Genomic DNA, 25,290 nt, shown 5'->3' with positions numbered 1-25,290 from the left:
CAAATAAATAAATAATAAAATTTCTGGCTCCGTGGCAACCTTCACTTTGGGGAGTTCCGGCAAGAAATTCTAACCACTTTCCCCCCTGGTCATATGGAAGATTAAGTCCAGCTGGAGTGGAAGATGACTAGACAAACTAGCATCAATTTTCTTTCTTGTTGATTAATATTTGCCACTTCACCACAGTGTTGTTAGCAGACAATTTACACACACGTCTTTAGCCTCTAAAACCTGACAAGTAAACCTTAATTTTCCAGATTTGGAGGCCTTATTGTACTGTATTTACGCTGCAATATATTTTTTTTTTACTAATTTAAATCGGGCAGGTTTGTTAACAACACTCATTTCTTGTGTGTGGTGTTTCAAACTGTTTATTAATGTTTACTTCCATTTTAAAAGATCTTTAAACATACAGTAACTAAACCTTATTAAGCATTGATTTTTTTCATGGAATACTAAAAGAAACATAACAACACAGCACTACCTCACTTACAACACTTACCTCACATTACAAATTTCAAAACTTACTTATTAGCTTGCACTCTCTGAAGTTTTATTATCATTGGGGGAATCAATATTGTGTCTGTCTCAAAAGTTGCATAAGGTTTCTCATTCGTTCAGGACGCCATCGAGGTGAGTGGTGCAGAGGAAGCTCAAAGAAAGAGAAGGTGAAGCTGCGGGAGAAGCTGAGGTTGGTAATGGGACGCACTGGAGGAAGACGGGTCTGGTGAGGCGTGACCGACTGGGCCAGTGTCTTTTGTTGTTTAATTATTTCTTCGTATCCTTCATCTAAAGAGATGGAGCACCAGCATCAATATGTGTATTTTTACATGAACAGTTGTGTTCAAAATGATTCAAAACCCACTGCAGTAAAGAGTTGTAGTGTAACACCCCCACTTTCATAATCAAATCAAATTAAGCCTTGTAAAATTCACAAATGCAAATGTTACACTTAAGTCCTTTATTGATTTGTTTATGCATAATAAATAAATGTCAGATTTGTGACTACACAACACAACAGTGTGGGTTGAATAATTTTGAACACAACTGTTTAGTGAAGTGACCACTGTAATACTACTGTCATTCAAGTTAAAGGTTCTTTAAAAACATTTTCATGTACACGCCGACTTTACAGTAGATGTCATGGTCAGCCACAATTCCACCAAGATACCTGGCTATGAACTATTGAGTGTTTTTTAAAAAGCACATTTAACATGCATTTTATCACAGAATTAGCGAGAAAAACATGTCCGTAATGCCAGAATTAGTTGTGGCAGCAGCATATAAGAAGTGTCAGAGAGAAGTCGTTTTTGCTGTGTATGTGCTTGTAAAGCCCCGCTAGCGTGGAGGTGGGAGCGAGGCCCAAAAATGTGGACAAGACGTGCTCCTTCCTGCGTGTGCTCATAATCACCTTGCTGGCACGGTAGAGAGTTGTGTAGACTTAGGAAACAGGCTAAACAAAGTAGCATCCATTTTTCACGTCGTAACAAGTACAGGTGGTTGATTGAGATTTGACACACGAGCAGCGCTTCATTTGAGGACAGTCAGTTCACACCCCGACAGCTTCAGAAAACTGATAGGCCAGCCTTATATTCCAAGTTTTGAAGCCTTATTACATATACATAGAATCATTATGATTACTTTAAATTTGAAAGGTTTTTTAATGATACTCAAATTTGGTCAGTCAAATTGTAAATTGATGCTCACTTCCATTTTACAGGACCTTTAAGTTAAGTCCTCTTTTGCCCAGACACATCCACTTTTTACATCCTGTCACTGGCGTCCGGCGTTTTTTTTTTTTTAATTCATATAAATGTCCGGTTTTCATTATTTTTCATGGGACCAATTAACGTGTGTTGAAATTGACTGACGGTTAGCACAGGACGCTACGGTACTGTGCTGCCTGTGACGTGTTCCAAGAGAGCCTGCCCAGTTGTTAAGACTTTTATTAAGATCAATAGGTATATAATCAAAAACGCGTGTACCCAAAAGAGTATCCATCCATCCATCCATCCATCCATCCATCCATCCATCCATCCATCCATCATCTTCCGCTTGTTCCGGGGGTCGGGTCGCGGGGGCAGCAGCTTTAACAGGGAAGCCCAGACTTCCCTATCCCCAGCCACTTCAACCAAGTCCTCCGGCAGGATCCCAAGGCGTTCCCAAGCCAGCCGAGAGACATAGTCTCTCCAGCGTGTCCGGGGTCGTCCCCGGGGCCTCCCGCCGGTGGGACATGCCCGGAACATCTCTCCAGGGAGGCGTCCAGGAGGCATCCGAACCAAATGCCCGAGCCACCTCAGCTGGCTCCTCTCCACGCGGAGGAGTAGCGGCTCGACGCCGAGTCCCTCCCGGATGACAAAGCTTCTCACCCTATCTCTAAGGGTGAGCTCGGACACCCTGCGGAGGAAACTCATTTCGGCCGCTTGTATCCGGGATCTTGTTCTTTCGGTCATGATCCACAGCTCGTGACCAAAGGTGAGGGTAGGAACGTAGATCGACTGCTAAATCGAGAGCTTTGCCTTTCGGATCAGCTCCTTCTTCACCACAACGGACCGGTGCAGAGACTGCATTATTGCAGATGCTGCACCGATCCGCCTGTCGATCTCCCGCTCCCTTCTACCGTCACTCGTGAACAAGACCCCAAGATACTTAAACTCCTCCATTTGGGGCAGGATCTCATCCCCAACCCGAAGAGGGCACTCCACCCTTTTCTGACTGAGGACCATGGTCTCGGATTTGGAGGTGCTGATCTTCATCCCAACTGCTTCACACTCAGCTGCGAACCACTCCAGTGAGAGTTGGAGGTCACGGCTTGATGAAGCCAACAGCACTAAATCATCTGCAAAAAGCAGAGATGCAATGCTGAGGTCACCAAACTGGACCCCGTCAACGCCTCGGCTGCGCCTAGAAATTCTGTCCATAAAAATTATGAACAAAATCGGTGATGAAGGGCAGCCTTAGCGGAGTCCAACCCTCACTGGGAACGAATTCGACTTACTGCCGGCAATGTGGACCAAACTCTGACATCGGTCGTACAGGGACCGAATAGCCCTTACCAAGGGGCTCGGTACCCCATACTCCCGGAGCACCCCCTACAGGACTCCCCGAGGCACACGGACGAACGCCTTCTCCAGATCCACAAAAGACATGTAGACTGGTTGGGCGAACTCCCATGCACCCTCGAGGACCCTGCCGAGGGTGTAGAGCTGGTCCACTGTTCCACGGCCGGGACGAAAACCACACTGCTCCTCCTGAATCCTTGATTTGATTTCTCGGCGGACTCTCCTCTCCAGCACCCCTGAATAGACTTTACCAGGGAGGCTGAGGAGTGGGATCCCTCGAAAGTTGGAACACCCCGGTCTGCCAATCCAGAGGCACAGTCCCCGATGTCCATGCGATGTTGTAGAGACGTGTCAGCCACGGCAGCCCTACAACATCCAGAGCCTTTAGAAACTCCGGGCGGATCTCATCTACCTTCGGGGCCTTACCACCGAGGAGCTTACAAACCGCCTCAGTGACTTCAATCCCAGAGATCGAAGAGCCCACCTCTGAGTCCCCAGACTCTGCTTCCTCAAAGGAAGGTGTGTCGGTGGAATTGAGGAGGGCTTCGAAGTATTCTCCCCACCAACTCACGTCCCGAGTCGAGGTCAGCAGCACACCATCTTCACTATACACAGTGTTAATAGTGCACTGCTTTCCTCTCCTCAGACGCCAGATGGTGGACCAGAATTTCTTCGAAGCCGTCCTGAAGTGGTTTTCCATGGTCTCGCCGAACTCCTCCCATGTCCGAGTTTTTGCCTCGGCGACCGCCGAAGCCGCAGTCCACTTGGCCAGCCGGTACCTGTTAGCTGCCTCCGGAGTCCCACAGGCCAAAAAGGCCCGATAGGCCTCCTTCTTCAGCTTGACGGCATCCCTTACCGCTGGTGTCCACCAGCGGGTTCGGGGGTTGCCGCCACTACAGGCACCAACCACCTTACGGCCACAGCTCCGATCGGCCGCCTCAACAATGGAGATGCGGAACATGGCCCACTCGGACTCAATGTCCCCCACATTCCCTGGGACAAGGGAGAAGTTCTGCCGGAGGTGGTTGTTGAAACTCTTTCTGACAGGGGATTCTGCCAGACGTTCCCAGCAGACCCTCACAATACGTTTGGGCCTGCCAGGTCTGGCCAGCATCTTCCCCCACCATCGGAGCCAACACACCACCAGGTGGTGATCAGTTGACAGCTCCGCCCCTCTCTTCACCCGAGTGTCCAAAACATGCGGTCGCAAGTCCGATGACACGACTACAAAGTCGATCATCGAACTGCGGCCTAGGGTGTCCTGGTGCCAAGTGCACATATGGACACCCCTATGTTTGAACATGGTGTTCGTTATGGACAAACCGTGACGAGCACAGAAGTCCAATAACAGAACACCACTCGGGTTCTGATCGGGGGGGCCGTTCCTCCCAATCATGGCCCTCCAGGTCTCACTGTCATTGCCCACGTGAGCAGTGAAGTCCCCCAGGAGAATGAGGGAGTCCCCGGAGGGTCGCTCTCCAGCACACTCTCCAAGGACTCCAAAAAGGGTGGGAATTCTGAGCTGCTGTTCGGTGCATAAGCGCAAACAACAGTCAGCACCCGTACACCCACCCAAAGGCGGAGGGAGGCTACCCTCTCGTCTACCGGGGTAAACCCCAACGTACAGGCGCCAAGCCGGGGGGCAATAAGTATGCCCACACCTGCTCGGCGCCTCTCACCGTGGGCAACTCCAGAGTGGAAGAGAGTCCAACCCCTCTCGAGAGGATTGGTACCAGAACCCAAGCTGTGTGTGGAGGAGAGTCCGACTATATCTAGTCGGAACTTCTCTGCCTCACACACCAGCTCGGGCTCCTTCCCTGCCAGAGAGGTGAAATTCCATGTCCCAAAAGTTAGCTTCTGCAGCTGGGGGTCAGACCGCCAAGGCCCCCGCCTTTGACTGCCACCCAACTCCCTACGCACCCGACCCCTTTGGCCCCTCCCACAGGTGGTGAGTCCATGGGAAGGGGAACCCACGTTGCCTTTTCGGGCTGAGCCCGGCCGGGCCCCATGGGGACAGGCCCCACCTCCAGGTCTGGCTCCAGAGGGGGGCCCCGGTAACCCGCGTTCGGGCAAAGGAAACTGGAGTTCATTTATATTGCTCATCATAAGGGGTCTTTTTGAGCCATACTTTGTCCGGCCCCTCACCTAGGACCTGTTTGCCATGGGTGACCCTACCAGGGGCTTAAAGCCCCAGACAACATAGTTCCTAGGATCATTGGGACACGCAAACCCCTCCACCACGATAAGGTGATGACTCACGGAGGGGCCCAAAAGAGTAATTAAGTCAAAATTATATTTGTTCTACTTCAGATACCAATTTGCGCATGCGTACGCCGTCACAGACTAGCCTATCATGGAGTAATTCCCAAACAAACCTTCGCCACGCCAGGAGCTCACAGGTTAAATTTGCCTTTCAACAACTGTTTACTTCTGATGGAGCTTTGTACAGGTGTGATCTGGATAATCCTGTTTGGTGTCGCATCTTTGCGCTGCCGATGAGCGTAAACTTTTATAACGATGTTTAATTTTTGCCTCAGCTACAGGTGCTAGCTAATACGGTAGATTTCTGTGAGCTAAGCTGCGCTAGGCATTATGGGAAATGTAGTTTTGAACTGCTACATTTAGACACATGCTGGTTGAATTGTCTGTTAGTTCATTTCGGTTATTGTTTGCGTGCAATCTAGAACATTGAATGAGGATAATAATTGAGTGGGAATAACAATTTGTCAACGGCAATTGTATTGATAGTAATTTCTAAAAATGTTCAATTGTCACATAGCCTACTGCGTGTGTGTATTGGCTGGACTAGACATCCATGGGTCTGCATTATATTCATAAAATATTTAGCTATTAGTTTTTGAAAAACTTCTGTGTAATGATAACGTTGCTGACTGATTAGATGGAGGTACATTTCTGTCTTTATTAATCAATCAAAAAAAAAAAATCATTCATTCATTTTCCATGCCGCTTTTCCTCACGAGGGTCGCGGAGTTGCTGGAGCCCATCCCAGCTAACTACGGGCAGTAGGCAGGGGACACCCTGAACTGGTTGCCAGCCAATTGCAGGGCACAAGGAGACATACAACCATTCACGCGCACACTCATACCTACGGACAATTTAGAGTGTTCAATCAGCCTACCATGCATGTTTTTGGGATGTGGGAGGAAACCGGAGTTCCCGGAGGAAACCCACGCAGGCACGGGGAGAACATGCAAACTCCACACAGGAAGGCCGAAGCCCGGGATTGAACCCTTGATCTTAGAACTGTGAGGCAGACGTGCTAACCACTCAGCCACCGTGCCGCCTATCAAAATAAATAAATAAATAAATAAATTAAAAAAAAAAAATAATAATAATAATAATAAAAAAAGTAAAAATAAAACTGAATTTTCCGATCCAGACGGAGGAGGCACTTTCAAATATATTAAAGTAGGCCTGAACGATATTGGAAAAAACTATTGCTGTGATTTTTGGGGGGTTTGCGATATTATATTGCGATATTTTAAAAAAATATGTTTTTTTTTATTTTTTTTTTAGAAATTTCCACTAGATGACATGAATGGCTGTTCGGAAAGACTTTGGATGACTCACAATGACCAGTGTACAGTGATCCCTCGTTTTTCGCGGTTAATGGGGACCAGAGCCCGCCGCGATAAGTGAAAAACCGCGAAGTTGCGCCCCCCGCCCCCCAAATTTGTATTTTTTTGTGTGTGTGCTCAATGTATTTATTCAGATTTAGCATTGGAAAGAGATACAGTGGGGAGAACAAGTACTTGATACACTGCCAATGGGAAAATCCATTGGCAGTGTATCAAATACTTGTTCTCCCCAGTGTACATATAAGGCATGTTTTTTTTCCTCACTTTTTCCCCAAAGTATGATTTTTAAAAATGTGTATATATATATATATATATATATATATATATATATATATATATATATATAAATAAATGGTTTTAAGCACTTCAAATGTAATAATTATGATCAGATTTAAACATAACTGTCCAGCCAAATAATTTTTGAACAAGAATAAAGTACTGTAGTAGAAAAATGCTTGGCTTTATTAAATACTTCTGTTTATCTACCTTAGCTGTGACTCTTGGTGGACATGTAGAAATTACAAACTCCTCATGATCACTTCTGGCATTTAATTTATATGTCTCAAACGTCTCCACACACACACATTCATTCCAAAGCGGCTTCCTTGCAGAAACTGTTTAACAAGTTAAACGATGATTGACAGCTGCTGCGCTGTGATGTCCGCTTCTTTGGCAAGATCAGAGATACCAGCATCGTTAACTTTGATAAGCAAGTGCTGCAGTGACTGTGAGGTTCAAAGAGCTGGGGAGAGGGAGGGTGTGAGGCTCTGCGCAGAGCAGAAAGCAGGGCGTATGTGGATTAAAAAAAATAAAAACTATCGCACGTCCTAGCGATGGGACTATCGCGCACGCGCACATCGCGATGGCGATGTTTAAACGATATATCGTTCAGGCTTATATTAAAGTGATAAGGCATCTTTGAGTGAACTTTTAAAATTCAGGTATCTCGAGGCCGAGCAGAGTGTCCTCTTTTTTTGGAAATCAAAATACCTAATTAGACATTGAAAAATGGTCTCTCTCAGAGTCATACCTTGTGAGCTGAAACTTAAAGTTAACACGTCGTTCCGATTTCTATGGTAAGGAGTCGATGGGGGTGCAGAAGGTTTTGTAGAAAGGTCTGCATCAATGGATGAGAAAGAGGAATCTGAGAGAAGGACGGCTCTCCAGGGTGTCATTGTGGAGTCTGAGAGGAGAGGAAGTGCTGTGTCATGAGGAGAGGGTCTCTGCTGCTCGCTACGCTTTCTGCGTTTGCTACACTGGGGAGTCCGTGATGAGATATGAGGCTTGACTGTAAAACAGAATTGAAGAAGGGTCTCATTTGGGACATTCCAACAGCAGTACTCACTGTTCTGACACATTTTCTAAAGTATTTTAACTATTAGGCATATTAGTGTGTTCTGTGTGACTCACCTGCTTTATTCCCAGATGGATTTATAAGGGGCAGACGTTCACATGGCATCTCTAAGATGAACTGCAATCGACAACACTTTATCTCATAAATACATACAGTAGATTTGTGATTAAATTGAATTGAGATCATTTTTGTCAGTATACAATATGTACTAGTGATGCACGATAATGCATTTTTCAACCGATACCGATAACCGATAATTTCCTCCTCATTCCAACCGATAACCGATAATGTCAAGCCGATAATTCTATTAAAAGATTTATGTAAAATTTTAAAGTATACACAAAAGAAAATATTACTGTGCAAAAATATAATTTATTGCTCTTTTTTTCAACATAAAGTATGAACAAGTGGTCAATTCAAACATCTAAATAATGACAGATTGTCTGACATTGTGTAATGGTAAACCTTTGGCAACAATTACTTACAGAGTAAATACCTAAGTTGCACAAAAATGCGTTTAAAAGTAAGCCATTCCTAACATATATAACATTAATCCGCTGCAAAACACACCTCCTTAAAACTAGTCAGTTTTAAGTGTAAATCTATTGGCAATAAGTGAAATTATCTGCCATCGCTTCAAGTGTATTTCTCTCAGATTTCTTGGAAGAAAAATAGCTAGCTGAAAATAATCTTAATAGCCTTGTTTTAAGCAATACATTATTATACTTAATCCTAAAAAAAAAAAAAAAACTTGGAAGAAGGAAAGATTTTGAATAATATTTGTGGCTACATAATATTGATTTAAGAATTTGATTATCTACTGTGACTGTAATTGAGCAGAGAAATAAGTTAAATAATTTGAAAAGTGATTGCTAATGTTATATGCTTTGTTGCACACTGTGAAAATGATTACCTCAAAAGAGCGAGATGTCATGTACCCATTCTGCAGAGCTTTGTTTACATTAGCGGCTTTCACGACATTTGCGTTACAGCAGCTAAACTGCTACACGGCAGTACTATTTGGACGGAGTTGGAGCTCGCATCCGCGTGCGTGTTGTTTTGTGCCTGAATTTTATTAAGCCGAAAATAAAGGCAGCGTTACAAAGTCATCTGACCGCTCGTCATTTCACATTCTGAATGCATTATTGACTGGCTGACTTCGTTTTCTCCATGTTTAAATTATCTTATAACCACTGTGCCGTCATGATAAGCTTGCTTACCGGACATCACTTTTTCATGAAGAATGGTGGTCGTATAAACTGCATTATTTCTTTTATCCAGGGCTTTGGTTCTCGGGTCATTAAGGTAAAAAAAAAACGTGTCTTGTCTCAGCGGCGGCGGCAGCTACGTTCGTACCGGATAATCCGCCCGCCCCGGCCGGTTCGCCGCGGCGTATTCGGGTCCTGGCTCTGCTCGCACGCCGTTGGGGAACACTCGAAAAACTGGGGTGTTCGCCGGAGGTCCCGAGGCCGGGGAACCGGGCTCGGCCCGGCCCGCCCTGCCTAAGGCGAGGCGGCGGCGGCGGCCTGCCGGACTGGCCAGAGCGGTGGGCTCCGTCGGAAGATGGCTACTTGCCGACTATCGGTCTCCAGTAGTGCCGGTGTTTAGCCTTAGATGCGAATTTACCACCCGCCTTGGGCTGAATTCCCAAACAGCCCGACTCTGTATCGTCACAAGCCCTGTAGTTTAACTTAGTGTTTACAATAGCTTTAGCATTCCTGCTAGCAGCAGCCTCGTATTTGTTCCAAAATTCTTTGTGATGCAGTTTTAAATGGCTGCTGGGTTAGTGGTTTTGAATGAGGACGCGTTCTTTCTGCCTCGTGGAACTTCTACGGTACATGTTTTGCAGATGGCGAGAGCGTCTTTTTTTAGTAACAGCTGCCAAAATATTCAACTACTTCTTGTCTTGTAACTCCACCTCCTCAAACCCTCCTGCCTCAGGGGCTTCAGAGAGGGGAGGGGTTGAGGAGGCGGCGTGCTGAATTCTTCAGTTGCGCACATTTGGAGGCAAAATCAAGTATATAATTATCGGATTGCATTATCGGTTGAATTTTTTTATTATCTGGATTATCTGTGTGACGTCATAATTGCCATTATCGGCCGATAATTATCCGTGACCGATATTATCGTGTATCTTTAATATGTACTTCTTGTGATGTTTTGATATAGTGGCACGAGGTGAGATTTTCCTAACGTAACATATGGATCTAACTTTAAAGACAACACCTAGAATAGTATGACATCCGTATAAAAGGCAGTTTCTCAAAGTATTTCTTAGACCTCTGATAACGGATGAAATAATGTTTAAACACAAAAAATTACGTTGCTTGTGGAAGCAGCCATTTTATGAAGTCAGTTGTACTCACGCATGTACAAACTGATAGACATAAGAACAGGTGCATGTAATAATGGGTTCAAATGACATAACGAAGAAGGACGTGCAATTTGGAATACAGTGGTCCCTCGACGTACGACTGCTTTGACACACAATCTTTTCGACATCCAACGTAAATTTTGACTCCACATTTGTTTCTACATCTGACGACATGCTCGAAGTACGACGATTTGCTTTTGAGATTTTAACGTATCCTGCACTGTAAAGGGATGCTCCACAATTTCATTGTATAACTGTATAATGATAATAAAAAGCTACTCTATTCTATAATAAATTGCGATTGTGTATAGAATTTATTAATAATCTATACATTATTCATGATTACTGGTAATTCTGCATGTTTTATTAAGTTTCTGATGTTAAATTGAGTGATTTATTAGCTGTTGAAAACTTGCAGTAAATTTAAAAAAAAAAAAAAAAATTTTTTTTTTAAGTTGCTATTTTGGTCAAAAACTTATATGTTAAACATTGCTATTGATCCTGAAAATATAGGTGATTATCTCTGCATTTTGGTGATTTTTGTGCATCTAGTTTAAAATCTGAAAATTTGATAGCCATTTTAGGTTTTGTTTTACTTATATAAAAAACAATCAGGAATTTATAAGCGAACGACTTTGAATTTTATGATGCCGCTGCTCATGGAGACTCATATATGGCTAAGGTAGGTGCCTGTTTTGGTTTTAGGTCGGTAGCAGCTTTGGTTTTGAAAATATTTAAATTTGAAGTTTTTGAAAATAGGCCCTCTACGGATCGGTCCCGTTTCCCGTGTCATGTCAACTATTATGAAGTCTATGGGTGAAAGTAAAAGGTCTCTGTCTGTCAAAACACAACCGCCACATTAGAACCTGATACTTTATTACAGGTATTATTATTATGATGATGATTTTTATTCATAATTTATTTTGCTCTGTGTAATTGCTATTTGCAATAGTACCATCAGCATTTATTAATGATTTAGTGTAGGCTGTGGAATGAATTAATGGAATTATAATGTATTTTTATGGGAAAATCCTGCTCGACATAGGACCATTTCGACTTACAAACAAGGTACTGGAACGAATTAACGTCGTATGTAGAGGCACCACTGTATTTGCATTTATTTGGCTAAAATAACACCGGCAATGATAAAGCCCCCCCCTTACTGGCAATAATGCCTTTTTCTCCACTCTTACACATCAGAAAAATGGTTTTCCAACTTAACAAAAAAACTTTCCATTGATATGGACATTATTAAGATGATGTCAATTTTTTTTTTTTTTTTTTGTTTAAACCACACTCTTGGTTGAAACACAAACAAAATCAGACTGCACCGCACAAAACCAAACTGCAGAACTGGAACGGTGAATAGTTAGCTAGCATGTACAGCTACCTGTTGGTACCCCATGTTACTTAGATGAAAAGGAGGCAATGCACAATGCATTCTAAAAGTTAATGAAGCACATCACCTAAGACGAAGGCTGCTATTTCAATTTGATGGGGCAAGATTGGCATTTGGCAGAGTCCAAGGCCAATAAAAGAAGCAAACATGCAAGACTGACTTTACCTTTTCCGAAGTTAAAAATAAATAGGTCAGTCTTCGATTGTAGCACTCGTCTGTGGACAGACAGGATTGAAAACCAAGAAAATATTGTAGTCAAATTGAAGATATTCCGCCTCTTTTAAAACAAACATTCAAGCAACTTCACAATGAACATCAAGTGTTGATCGGGCTGCTTCTAATGTTTCAATCATTCCCCCCAGCTTGCCTCACCTTCACTGCATCAGCACACCAGCAATGCTTTTACCCAGCGGCAGGCCTTTTCGCAATGTAGTAAGCAATAGCAGCACTTGCACATTGACCTAGAGTATGTTTCCCTCTTTCCATCGGTATCTTGAAGTGAATATTCACTTTCCTTTACCCTTTCTCTTCTTGTCTTTCTGTGATGCACAGGTTGTGACATTGGCACTCGACCAAAGGGGAACTTGAGACAAGGTTATAATTCATTAAAATATTTAATAGATGCATTCAGTTGGGAAGTCTTCATGGAGTTTGACCCCTAATTTGACTTACACGCATGCTAGCAGAATTCTAAAATACTAATATAAACATTTCAGTTATATAAATATTTAAACTTGTAAGCACTCTTTTACAACTTGCTTTAGACTGCCATGAAGCTAAATAGCACAATTCAGAACAGTTGTTCTCAGTTTCAGCCTGCTGATGACACTACAGTACTCTCTGAACACCCCGTTTGAAGCCTCACAAGTTTGAAGTCTGCAACTGGCTTCATGGTGACAAGTCCAGGGCAAAGCAGTATAAAGGAAAATCTGGACAGGCACTGTTTCAAGTGACTGTGGTTTTGTCAAGCTGTTAGACAATATTGTTCCTTTACCATTCCCTGGTTTGTTCATGTAGGTCCCCTCTGGCATGGTGTACGTGTGCAAAGCCGTGTGGAAAGTTGCATAGACGGCCACTATATTCTAACCAGCTTGTCAGCTAACCACTTTTCTTTTTGGTTTTGCTTCCAAGTGTAGAATGCTTCTCAACAAAAATCACCTGGGATTGGATTGAGCTCACCCTTGAACCTTGAGGCGTGCCATTGAAAATGTAAGACTACATTTTTATGCTATACATTATGTACTTGAAATATAGGATTTTTTTTTTTTTTTTTTTACTAATTAGCCTTGGGAAGAAATGGCCAATCTACAATCTCAGTCTCCTGAAGTTGGGACAATGTTTTAAACATAAAAACAAAATACAATGATTAGCAAATCATGTTCAATCTATATTTAATTCAATACACTACAAAGACATGATATTTAATGACCAAATTGTTAAACTGTTAAGAAAATAATCATTAACTTAGAAAAGACCATTCCTCATGAAAGCGGACCTGATATCAAGCATTAAATGGCATCGCGGACAGTGTTGTTAATCTTACTGAAAAAAAAAAAAGTAATTAATTATAGTTACAAATTACTTCTCCCAAAAAGTAATTGCGTTAGTAACTCAATTACCTGAATGTAAGAGTAATTAGTTACTTGGCAAAGTAATTGGTGATAATTACTTTTTTTTTTCCCCTCAAAAAAAAAAAAAACAAAAAAAAACATTGGCCACACTATGTGAAGTTTTTTGTGAAGGTTTTTGGTACAATTGGCCCGAGCCCAATTCTTTACCCTAATTTACTCTTTACCCTGGATCAACTGTTAAAAAGTTGTTAGAATTGCTCCCATTATTGCATTAGTTCCCTTCTCTCTACTTTCGACATATGAAAGTTTTAAAACTGTTTCATCATTTAAAGATAGATTCAAGTCAAGATGTTGCCGATTTAGAAGTATTTTATATAAAAAGTTACTTAGGTTCGCTAGGAAGGTTCGCTACAACAGAGCCGTCCTAAAAAGTCTACTGCTTCAAGATGGCGGCTGTCTACAAACTCATTTAGTGCCATGTCTGTCATTTTGCATCTAGTTATATCTATATACAGTACGTTATATCTACCATGTCTACCATATCTACCATAACATGCGGGCGTAGTTTGTAGGCTATCGGCTACAACATGTATTATTAGAGCTACCAAGCATCGCGTCTGCTCGGCGTCACAACTTTCTTGCCTCTCCCCACTCCTGCTCTGCTCTGTCGTCTTGGTGAGTCCGTCTCCCTCAGACTTTTCGACCAATATAGTAACGCATGCCTTTCCGTCCTCAGTAACGGTAACGGCGTCGCCAAGATGAGAAAAGTAACTAATTAGATTACCCGCTACTGAAAAAAATAACGCCGTTATATTGTAACGCCGTTATTAACAACACTGATCGTGGATCTGTTGGCAAAATGAAATGAAACTGGAGAGTTGTAAAGGTACTCCCGAAATCACATTTTGGATGGATCGAAAATTTTCAGAGGTTGAGTCTAACTTCAATGGACTTGGAGTAGTATCCCCCTGCAAAAGAAAAAACAAATCCTTGCCTCACATATTTCAATTAAAGAATAATGTATCTATTTTTCTTTTCCCGTAAAAGCTTGCAAGTACAACACATGCTTTATTTGAATGCAGCAAGTGCAATAAAAAATGAAGTGGAACAATGATTTTAAAAGGCACTTATAGTTGCAATTATGCTGAATTTCTATGACGCTCCTGTGCAATCATGTCCTACTCAGTATTCCTCCTTTCATGTATATAGGCGCCTTCATCATTGTCAGCATTTCGAATTCGTAGCAGCTGGAAGCCTTGACCACAGACCAGCACCCACCCTGTCAGTTTTCTCTCTTCCTTTTTCTCACAGAACAGTCTCATAGCACTTTCTGTGACTGGTTCATCCCCAGCTTGGTCATCAGTTTGCATTTCATTTCCACGGTCTTTCTCTTGTTCTATCGTCTCAATGGAGTTATTTGTATTTTCAGCACTAGCAACTTTTTGGTCCTTATATCCCAGCGCCTCTGCTTCCCACTCAGTTGTCTCTAAGAATGTCTTACTTTCTGTCCTTCCATCAACAACACCCATGTCAGCTTCAGACCTGGTCTTCTTCCTTCTATTTTCCACCATCACCATCTCCTCCTGCCACACTGCAAGTCCTGCTGCATCAGCAACATGGGAGCACAGCACTCCTCTGTGGTTGATGGTAGTACTGCACAGCTCCCACAGGCAAACCCTCTGATCGCAAGAGGTGGTGACAATCAGGCCCGGTTTAAGGAGCTTAAGGGCGGTCAGAGGGGCTGCATGTGCCAAAGGAATAGTCAACTGAGAGATAAGCTGTAGACTGAGATGGGTCTGTGGCTGGTCCTGAGTAAAGCCCCCAGTTCTGCCACCATACTCCAGTCTGATGGTGGACACCGTCAGCTGCCCATCATCCCCGCCACTCGGGACAGTAACCAAGCAACTGCCATCCTGGTGTCCCTGTGTCTCGGCCCATACGCCCAGGGAATTGACGCCACTCTGGTGGGCGGCAATGGTGAGGCATGGTGTTGGTGGAGTTGAAGCACCACTTGGTGGGCCATAGAACAAAGCAGAGGCTGTATGGGTCAAATCCCACACTGCAATCTTGCCATCAGTTGCCGCACTAAACAGCAGCACACACCTGCAGAAAAAGAAAAATATTAGTCACAATGAATGCATAAATTTTTGGAGTGTTTGGGCTTAAGCTGAGTCTAATATGTGGGTGCATAAATTGTGTTTTACTGTTCTCGTAACAGTGTATTGGTGTCTTTGGCATTAATTAAGTGTACTGTCAAAATCAGTCTCATAAATTACCGTCCCAGCCCGAGTACGGGGGATGAATTGCATCGTCAGCACCATCAAGAGTGACTACGAATGGTTCTGAGACCCTGATTGATAGGCATTGATGGTTTCAGGGATGAGTGCAACAGGTGTAAGCGGGATGATATGCACGCTAGGGAACCCTCACTCCCACTTACGAGCAAAGGCATAGAGCACTTGCATATTATGAAATTATCTAATACGTCTCTATGAAATATCAATCCACCAGTCTCTGGTCTATACTTATGTGCATACCATACTTAAACTTATCATACATATTTTTAGGAATGCATGAAGAAACTGAAGTACCAAGAGAAAAAGCCCACTTATGCAAAGGAAGACATACTACGATAGAGTACAATTCTATACCACTGAAAACTACAACCTCAGTAATAAAGTTACAATCATACCGCTACAATGTCAATCAAATCCCAAAATTGTTACAATTATTGAGAAACAATATTTGACATATTTTAAAAGTGCTTATAATGGTGTATCAGGTTGGCTGCTGTATATTATCGGATATTTTACAAAATCTCGCACACCAAATCTTGCACATTCTTATCTCACCTCTGTGCTGAACCTTGGCCTTTAACTGAAACCACGGTCCTAATAATACTGCTGTTTTTGATAAGAATGTGTGAGGGGCCTTGGAAAGTAACCAGTGTATTATTATAGCCTCAACTCACTGATCTTGTCTTATGAATTGCTTGCATATGACCATGTACTGTATACCTTAAATGATGTGTGAATAAACTAACTGAAACACTAGCTTCATAGAAGGCATGTCTGCTCTGCAAGCAGTGTGTGCTATATTGATGTGTGCTATCTTTTTTTTTTGCACAGAAAGGGAGGTAATTATTTAATATTTGTGATGCTTATCCATACAAGTAGTCCCCAAAAGTCTGACATATGGTATCTTTACATTCATATTTATTCCAATGTCAGTGATTAGATAAAATGAGGTAAAATGAGGTGTACTGTATATTTCAGAAACATGCTTACCTGTTGCCTTTTCCATCCTGCAAGCTGCAGGTGGCGACACTGAGCACACAACGCTGGTGGTAAAACGTCTCCCACAACAAATCTATTTGGCGTTTCTGTTCACTGACTGAGAACAATCTACGAAAATAAAACAAAACCTGTTAAGAATTAAGAAACTGCTGCCAATTTAAAACAAATACTGTGTGTGGTACAAGAAGGAAAAACACTGAGACATTAATGACTTCTTGTAGATGCCAAGTAAGTGTTGTGAAAGGCAGGTATGGGAAAAGTGATTCCAGTATAAGGTTCCTCTGTCCTGTTTAAAATAATTTAACACTGTATTGAAATTGAATGAGCCTGCATTAATTCACTTTGTGATGCTGGTTAGCTTAAAGGGACGGATGTTTGTTATTTATTTATTTATTTTTTACACTACAAGGTCAAATAAATGTCTAACCTTAAAGACTCACTATTTTTGCTGTAACATGTTTTTTTTGTGTTTTTACATTAGGTAGTCAAATAAATGTTTTACATTAAAGACAATTTATGTTGTGTATTTTTAATGTAATAAAATTTACCTGACAGCCCCATCACTGCAAGCAAGAGCCACAAGAACAGCATCTGAGTTGTGGTCAACCACTGCCATCGACATGTATCTGAAAACACACATTCAACATGGTTGCAGTTCTTAATTGTTATAATTGCACTTAATTCAAATAAATTACCCCAGATCAGTTATTGGGCTTACCTTGTTTCCGGGTCCATTTTAACCATCTTATGTCTGTTCCGCCTCCTCTCCCAATGCTCGTCTAATCGGTGGCTGGCCACCTGCACCACCTGGCAGACGGGCGGTAGTCTCTGTTTGTCCCAACCAACCCATAGCCGGTAACACTGTAACTGAGCCCGTCCACTGGCTGAGATCACCAGGGCAGAGAGGGACTGGGAGTCTTGATGAGTTAGTGCTGTTATGGTGCGGACACTTGAAATGTGGTCAGTAATAACGGAGAGGACTGTAACAGTACCAGAGTTGGGATGGACAGCTAGGACCGTTAAGCTTGTGTCTTCCCCACCTGTCACAATTATTTCCCACTGCCCTTCAATTTGGACTCCATCAGACCCAGATATTCCTATGATGTTTGCTGTACTGTCTTTCTGGACCCAAATGCTGCCCAGTCGGCACACACACCCAATTCCCCTACCGTGGATGCCTTCTCTCAGGTTCCATCCTTCGTTTCTTGCTGCACTCCCAGACCAGCTTGGTGACTTTAGGGGGGGTTCTGAAGAGAGGACAGACCCCTGCTTGATATAGACCAGAGCGCCATATCCGGACCAAACCCTTGAGTGGATTGGCCAGAAACTCCAAGAGCGATGACCACCACCACAGGGGACTTCTAATTGCCTCTCTTGCCTCACTGGGTCCCAAACCACAAACTGGTTGGCATGAAAGCCAAAAATGACAAACCGTGCTTCTGTTCTTTTATTCTCCTGCTTTAGCCCTTCCTCTTGGTCCTCAAGCCTTTCTGTCATAGACTCATATATCATGTTTTCGCTTTCGAATTCTTTTGTTACACCATTGTCTGCATAACTGGTAGGTTGTATGAACAAAACTCTTTCCAACCACTCCATACCTTTACAGGCCCGCTGGACTCTCAAAACATCCAACTGAAGGTTGCCCTTACCACTTCCTTCAAGTTTTACATCTGGTGTGTAATGCACTCTGAAAACACGCACACAGCCGTCCCTCCCGGTGCTGTAGAGAAGTCCCTGATATTCACAGATTGATGTGACCCCCTGTTTGCCGTGTACCCCAAACAAGCAGTTTACTGGAGACAACATTAAGCCATTGTGTCCCTCTGACCTCTCTTTCATTGTTCTATCATTTTTATGCGCTTTTTTACTTTCTTGCATAGATTTATTTGTCTCATCCTCATCTTCCAGGAACAAAAGCAGGGACCCTCTTCTGTCCCCGCAGACCCACAGAGTCCCTTTAGGCTTGGGATGGAGGCGTACTGCAGCCGTCAGCCAACGCTTGGCACAAGTAGGGAGAACAAATGGAGGGCAGATTTTTACATTGAAATCTAATGTACCAATTTCATTTAATCTCACTTCTATACACCAACGATAGACTCGCCCTTCAGCACCTGACGCTAGCAAATACAGATAGTCATCTCCTTTTTGCCAAGTAAGACTGTGAATTTTTCCGGCTCCTGCTTGGAGGACAATCCCATGCTGGGGATAATCGACGTGAAAGACATTTAAATCTCCACTGAGGCTCCCAACAGCACATATATTAGCTTTACTTGTTGAGTCTTTCACTCTTACACAAACAGTTTCCATCACACAGTAGGACTGAAACTCAGGAGAACCTTGCCATACCAACTCCCAGTAGCCATCAACATAGTGGTAAACAATTCCTTGGTCAGTACAAACCAGAATGCTACACTGGCGCCAATTTGTATTGTGTGCTTTGCCTTCAACAACACAAACTACTTTAGGCATACCTTGACCTGAAAATTCCAAGTCTGTTATTGTTTTTGTTCCAGTGTCTTCCTCCTTATTTTCTTCATCCTTCCACAACCTCACCCCTCCATCCGCTCCCCCAGTTGCCACCCATCGGCCTGCGTCATTTCTTCCCGCACTGACTGCCAGCGCTCGAATCCCCCCTGCTCGATGTCCCTTTAAAGAACGAAGCACTGTCCCAACTCCAGCCCAGTTCCAAATTAAGCAGGCCCCATCTTCTCCGGCACTAAACAGTCTCCTTGAGGAAAGGCACACAGAGAAGACCCTGGCTTGGTGTCCAAATAGAACCCTTATACATGTTGGGTTCAGGCCTCCACAGTTCCCTCCGGAGCCACCTAACACACCAACAGACCACATTCTGACACTTCGGTCATCTGAAGCTGATGCCAGCCATCCTTTCTCCTGAAGGTATGAGATGCTGAAGATAACACCAGTGTGTCCCAACAAACGTCTTTCCACTGAAGCTTTGTTATTACTTTCTTTTCCTCCAGGCTTCCAAAGGATCAGCTGGTTGAAAACAGTCCCTCCTACAAGAACAGTATCTTCCCAGGATTTATGCACCACGAGAAGCGCAGAGTACAACAGACACCCTTCCAGACATGAGCGCTGAGCCAAGACTCTCCCTGAGGATATGTCCAGAAGAAGGGCACCGTTATGGGCAACAGCCACACACAGCAGAGACTCTTTGTCTTTACATAGCCAGCGGACATCCAGGACCCAATCCTGAAGCTGTACAACAGGACTCTGTATCTCCAATTGTACTGGTACCAGAGCAGAGACATTCAAATGAAGTCTCACTCGTCTGACTGCCTTCCCACCAAACACAGCTAGGTCATAGTAGTTGGGTTCAGGGAGGGAGCTCAGACCTAGGTATGAGGAAAGAGAGGGGGAGTACAGTAATTAGTTTAAGTGTATTAAATAATTAGAAAATTAAAAAAGTCTATTAATGAATAACAGTCTAAAACTGGCCGACTATTACAGCCTGTGTTTTATCTTTTAATATAAGGTACATATACGATGAATAAGTTAAATCTCTAAAGGTTTTCCGTAATAAGTTTTGTATAACTATTCTGCTGTCTGGTATCAACAGTATATTTGTAACCAACAGCATTTTTTAGCATGACCGATGAAGTCCACACCTGTGCATATTAAAATTTCACCAGCTAATTGTGCTCTGCACTGTGAATATTACATTCATCTTGCCACGAATGAAACAACACCTGCTCAAAATTACCTCTGGATTCTCTGCAATTGTCTGTGTATGAACTTTTTGGTGAAACATCCGACCGGACTCTATGCCTTATCCCATGGATGCGGTGCTGTTGGAGCACGGGCATTGAGCTACATGCTTTAGGTTGAGGATGAAGACTGTACACTGTCAACACTGGACCCTCACCTGAAAACAAAGATGACAGAAGAATATAAAACTAGACCTTGAGGCACTGCTATTTGTTATTGTCATTACGTTTTGACCCACTTTTACAGATGAGAAATTTTACATGATACATTTGCATGGCATTAGTCAGAACAAGTTTGCGTCACGCCAAAATCGTATTTTGCCAGATTGTTTGCTAATAATTAGGGGTGCACGATATCCATTTTTTGAAACCGATATCGATAACTTCCTGCTCCTCAAAGATCGATAACCGATAATAAATATATAATTTTTTAAATGTACAGTATATTCACCCGAGTTTTTGAACACCTGGAGGTTTAAAAAAAGACTAGTGGTGGATTCAACATAGTTTTGCCTTTCACCTAACCAGAAAATAAACAAAACAAAGACAAGAACAGTCTTGACTTCAAATAAAGTGCCAATATTGATATTTTTAAATAAATATAATTTGAGTGAATCACAATCAATTAGTCAATTTAATTGAAGATGTGTTTCCAAAACAATGAGCACTGAATTAAAACATAAACCCAACAAGTATTGTGCTTTGTCATCAGATAAAAATGTTTGGTGCTACAGGAGAAGAGACTGTTGTGGTCTTGGTCCATTAAAACAACTTTATTAACCTGGGAGACAGGTTAGGACAGCAAGCCTATCAATAACCAAAAGGCCTCTCAATAATATACTAACTTATAACTAACACTGTAAAATGCAAACATTATATAGTAAGGTTCATCACTCATTCCTTACAACAAAAATATGGTAGAACAAAAAGATTTAATGGCTTGCCTTGTAATAATCAATATAAACGGCAGTGAGTAAACCCATTTTCAATAAAGTATGAGGTTTCTTCTCTGTACAGTACGTAAACCTACCAAGCATGCAAACAGGACTAACATTACACGTCTATACTGTATGTCCGGGGTGGAAACCTACGTGCCGTGCATGGTTGCCGATCGAAGTATGGAAGCGTGTTGCAATCTCATCGTACTTTGCCGGTAAACATTCATCTGAAAAGTGGCGGCGGCTTGGAATGATGAACCTGGCTCCAAATGACCAAGTGGCCGCATGAATCCTATGTCTTCGACGAGGGAAAAGGGATGGTAAAGGATAATGTTTGTGATCGCTATAGCCCTCGGTCATCTTTGTGAAACTTTTCAAAGGCCTCGTTAAATGTACAACCCCGGCTTATTCGCAGGCTTTGGAATTGGATAGGCAGCTTAATTCGCAACTCACACGTCCTCGTATTCTAAACACCATCGAAGTGATTGTCATCTTTTAAGTGGCCTATAGATCCTACTCACCAACGTCACAGAATGACGTGTCGCTGTATCCGGCCGCCATATTGTCCGTCTTTGTTTATCCGTATTCTCAATGGTTTCAATTTGTTGTGCAATTTATAGTGCAATTCATGGAAGCCCCGGTGATTTCAGACGCTGTAAACTCATTGGATGCGTTGCATGAAAGGCGTTATGTGGAAAAGCTTCAGTCTATCCATTTGCCAGATCCATATTTGATGCCTAAATCGATATTTTTCGACCCGCTGTCTTCGCCCTCTTTGCCTGACATCTGCTACCCTGTCCACACAAAATCAGCCTATTCTCACAAAAGTTTGAAAAACTTTAAGAGCAGCACTTTAAGCAACATTACCCCGTGTGACCCTTTACTTCCAATTTTCTAAAATGGCGACAATCAATAAAAAAAAAAGTTGACTGCGATGGCCGGCGCTTCAAGGATAGGTGGATATTGGGCTATCTCTTCAATAAAACACGCAACAACGGTGTCTGCCTCATTTGCAAAGAGACAGTCGCTGTTTTCAAAGAGTTCGATGTGACGCGATAATGATATTACTGAACAAGACACGCTGACATGTACGACTACATTACAGGTGAGATACGCAGCGAGAAATTATAGCAACTTGAAGCTAGTTTAATTTCACAGCAGCAGTATTTCGCAAGAGCCCGAGTGTCGAAAGAGAACGCCACAAAGACGAGACTGTTGAAATTATGAATTTAAAAAAATAATAAAGCAAATGTGACACACAGAAGGGCTTGCTAAAATTTGTTTAAATACATTGTTCTATGTAAATCAGCCAAGGTAGCCCCCCGCATTTTTACCACGCCAAATCTGATCCCCTTTGCAAAAGGTTTGGACACACCTGTTTAACTGATGATCCGTAGACGAGGCCAGCTTCTTTCACTTGGTACCAGCTAAATATTATTCACAATGATGGTGGAAGAAATAAGCATCTTGAATTTGAAACTGTATGTTGTCGGCGATTAGCCTCGCAATGATCTTAATTGTGGTTGTCAGCCCAAAACCCTCTAAATATATAATAAATGCATCTTACCAGATATAAAATGACTACTACATAATCTGTGGTAATCGTTTGGAGCCCAGTTTTCTCGTCGAATTGCAGCAGTCCATCTCGCTCTCCTCTCCGGGTCTCTCGGAGTACGGTAGAACTTCAAGTCTCTCCGTTTATCTTCTCTGTTATTGCAACCAACCGCCACACACGCCTTCACCATTTTGATTATTAATGTTAACGAGCAGAAAAACACGCCATAATAGGAGGAATTTACGTGGCGGTAATGCGTCAACACGAGTTGACGGACAATATGGCGCGGAGGCGTGGTTGTGACGTCATGTGAGTAGGGTCTATTGAGATGAGCTTCTCGCCAGCCGTGCGGTACACTTGAGCGTGACGTCACAGAAAGGGAGCGCTTGATTTACAAACGCACACATCACAATCCAACTTTTCCTTTCTCGCCAGCCGTGCGGCACACTTGAGTGTGATGTCACAGAAAGGGAGCGCTTGATTTACAAACACAAACAACCCAATCCACCGACACCGTGACAAAAATATTACAGCACATATTATCGGTCCTATTAATAATTTTATTGGATTTATTGGGATGACGTCATAATTTTCTATTATCAGACCAATCATTATCGTGCACTAGTACTAATAATAAACTGATCGCCACTTTTTGATGTACGGCAGGGGTGGGCAAATTATTCCACAAAGGGCAGCAGTGGGTGTGGGTTTTTGTTGCAACATGGAACATGTTACCTTTTCACCAATCAGGTGTCTTACAAGTATAATCCGTTGATTGCAGCCAGGTGCTTCTTGTTTCCTCAGACCCCTCAATGGTTAAACTGCCTGTGCTGGATCAGTTTAACAAAGACTAGGACACACTGTAGCCCTTGACGACCAATTTGCCCACCCCTGGTGTACTGTCTAGATGTGGTTAGAGTGCCAAGAAACCACCCCCGTCCTCCTCTTTCCCTGGTCAGCAGGCCACCCACATGGTGTCAACCGGAAATACATCTAGCTAACGATAGCACCAACATTTTGGTTTCTTTTCTTTCTTCTCTTGTATTTCCTTTCTTCTGTTCCCCCATAACCCCCTTCTGTTCGCTGCTTTGTCATAATAAAGGAGGTATGTTGGATGATCACAATGGGAGTATGTCATACTCTCAATGTGAAACATTAAAACTGTTCAGACCAACCGGGCACTTAGACTTCCATTCTCCGTGTCAAACAGCTGAACAGGACAGGTTATATAAAAATAAATAAATAAATAAAATAAAAAATAGAGTGCCAAGAACATTTCCGGTCTGATACAGTACATTCAAAGTGGGAACTCAGTATGGAGGGAATAAACCTGCACGCTTTTGCAGATAAACCACTTCTTGTGACTAAAAAATATATATATATTATAAGAAGTAACCTGAATATTGACTGCATGCAACCGCATCGACTGTTATACTTAATTGCAAATATTATTGCGATAGTGGGATTTATTCCTATCAGATTCATTCAAGCATTCCTTGGTTTTTGAACCTCAGGCACAGAAAAGGGGCTTCTCTAAACTATTTTCAGAATGTCTTATGTAGATATGCTTGTTCTAAGTCACCAGAGCACCAGAGAAGTTGTGACTGAATGCTATCTATAACACAATTTTGTCCACAAACAATGAAAATACATGTAATGTACAGTAACTAAATGATGCCAACCTGTCAAAAGCAATGTATCCTGAAGGAACTCCAGCGCTGTGACTGGGGCTACTAATGCTGCTGTCTCCATGACTGCGTGAAAGGGACTTGGTAGACAACTTCATACGTTGTTTACACACTGTAGATGCAGACAATTGTAGAGTCGAGCATATACCAGTATTCAATAATGTATGCAATACACAATGCTTTGAAGACAATGGCATGCTGATGCTGTTTAAGAACACAGAATATAGCAAGGTTATGCAATATCACAAAAAGTAAAGCGTCTTACCCACTAATTCTGAGAGGAACGAAGGACGACTCAAAACATTTCCAATAAAACGTGATTCGGTTCCGTTTTCCGCGTTTGTGGCCAATCAGGCTTCTTTTTGATAGCTGATTGGCTAGAAAATTTCTAGCTGCATTCACATTGGACGTAATAAGTGACGTACTTGAGTTCGGCGGCGATGTGATACGTTTACTGATATTTTGTTTAAAACGGAACAGCCAAATATATAAAAGCAACACAGTCGTACAAAACGCAGATTATTTGTTTTGCATTAGGTAATAATTAAAAAAGTATGCATAGTATTTCATTTTCAACACTGAAAGGATACGCGATTACGATGCGACTTTTGATGTAATTCTTTTTTTTTTTTTTTGGTAGGTTTAAACCTGTTCTAATTTAACAGTGACATTATGTAGTCTTTTCCATGTTCATTTAGATAATTAAAAAGACATTTATTTTATTCA

At 42.5% G+C, this 25,290-nt stretch overlaps 1 protein-coding gene across 3 annotated transcripts; it reads right to left on the bottom strand.

The window, feature by feature from the left end:
• Positions 1-362: 362 nt before the first annotated feature.
• On the bottom strand, positions 363-24,895 carry wdr6 (WD repeat domain 6). 3 transcript variants are annotated; one of them, XM_057829954.1, is made up of 11 exons: positions 24,830-24,895; positions 24,559-24,676; positions 20,380-20,541; positions 17,374-20,011; positions 17,204-17,281; positions 16,647-16,763; positions 12,161-15,462; positions 11,954-12,003; positions 8,072-8,132; positions 7,692-7,949; positions 363-789 (listed from the first exon to the last, which is right to left on the bottom strand). In XM_057829954.1, exons 2-7 carry the CDS (start codon positions 24,626-24,628, stop codon positions 14,538-14,540), a joined length of 3,990 nt encoding a protein of 1,329 aa, XP_057685937.1. In that variant the 5' UTR covers positions 24,629-24,676; positions 24,830-24,895; the 3' UTR covers positions 363-789; positions 7,692-7,949; positions 8,072-8,132; positions 11,954-12,003; positions 12,161-14,537. The 3 variants fall into 3 exon arrangements, with proteins under 3 accessions (XP_057685937.1, XP_057685936.1, XP_057685935.1); XM_057829953.1 differs by having other exon boundaries at positions 11,954-12,327; positions 12,783-15,462; XM_057829952.1 differs by having other exon boundaries at positions 11,954-15,462.
• Positions 24,896-25,290: the final 395 nt, after the last annotated feature.

Source organism: Corythoichthys intestinalis, chromosome 2 (assembly GCF_030265065.1).
Source record: "Corythoichthys intestinalis isolate RoL2023-P3 chromosome 2, ASM3026506v1, whole genome shotgun sequence".
In the NCBI taxonomy this organism is placed as follows: Eukaryota; Metazoa; Chordata; class Actinopteri; order Syngnathiformes; family Syngnathidae; genus Corythoichthys; species Corythoichthys intestinalis.
Note: the sequence above shows the minus strand (reverse complement) of the source record. Positions and strands in the feature narration are given on the sequence as shown.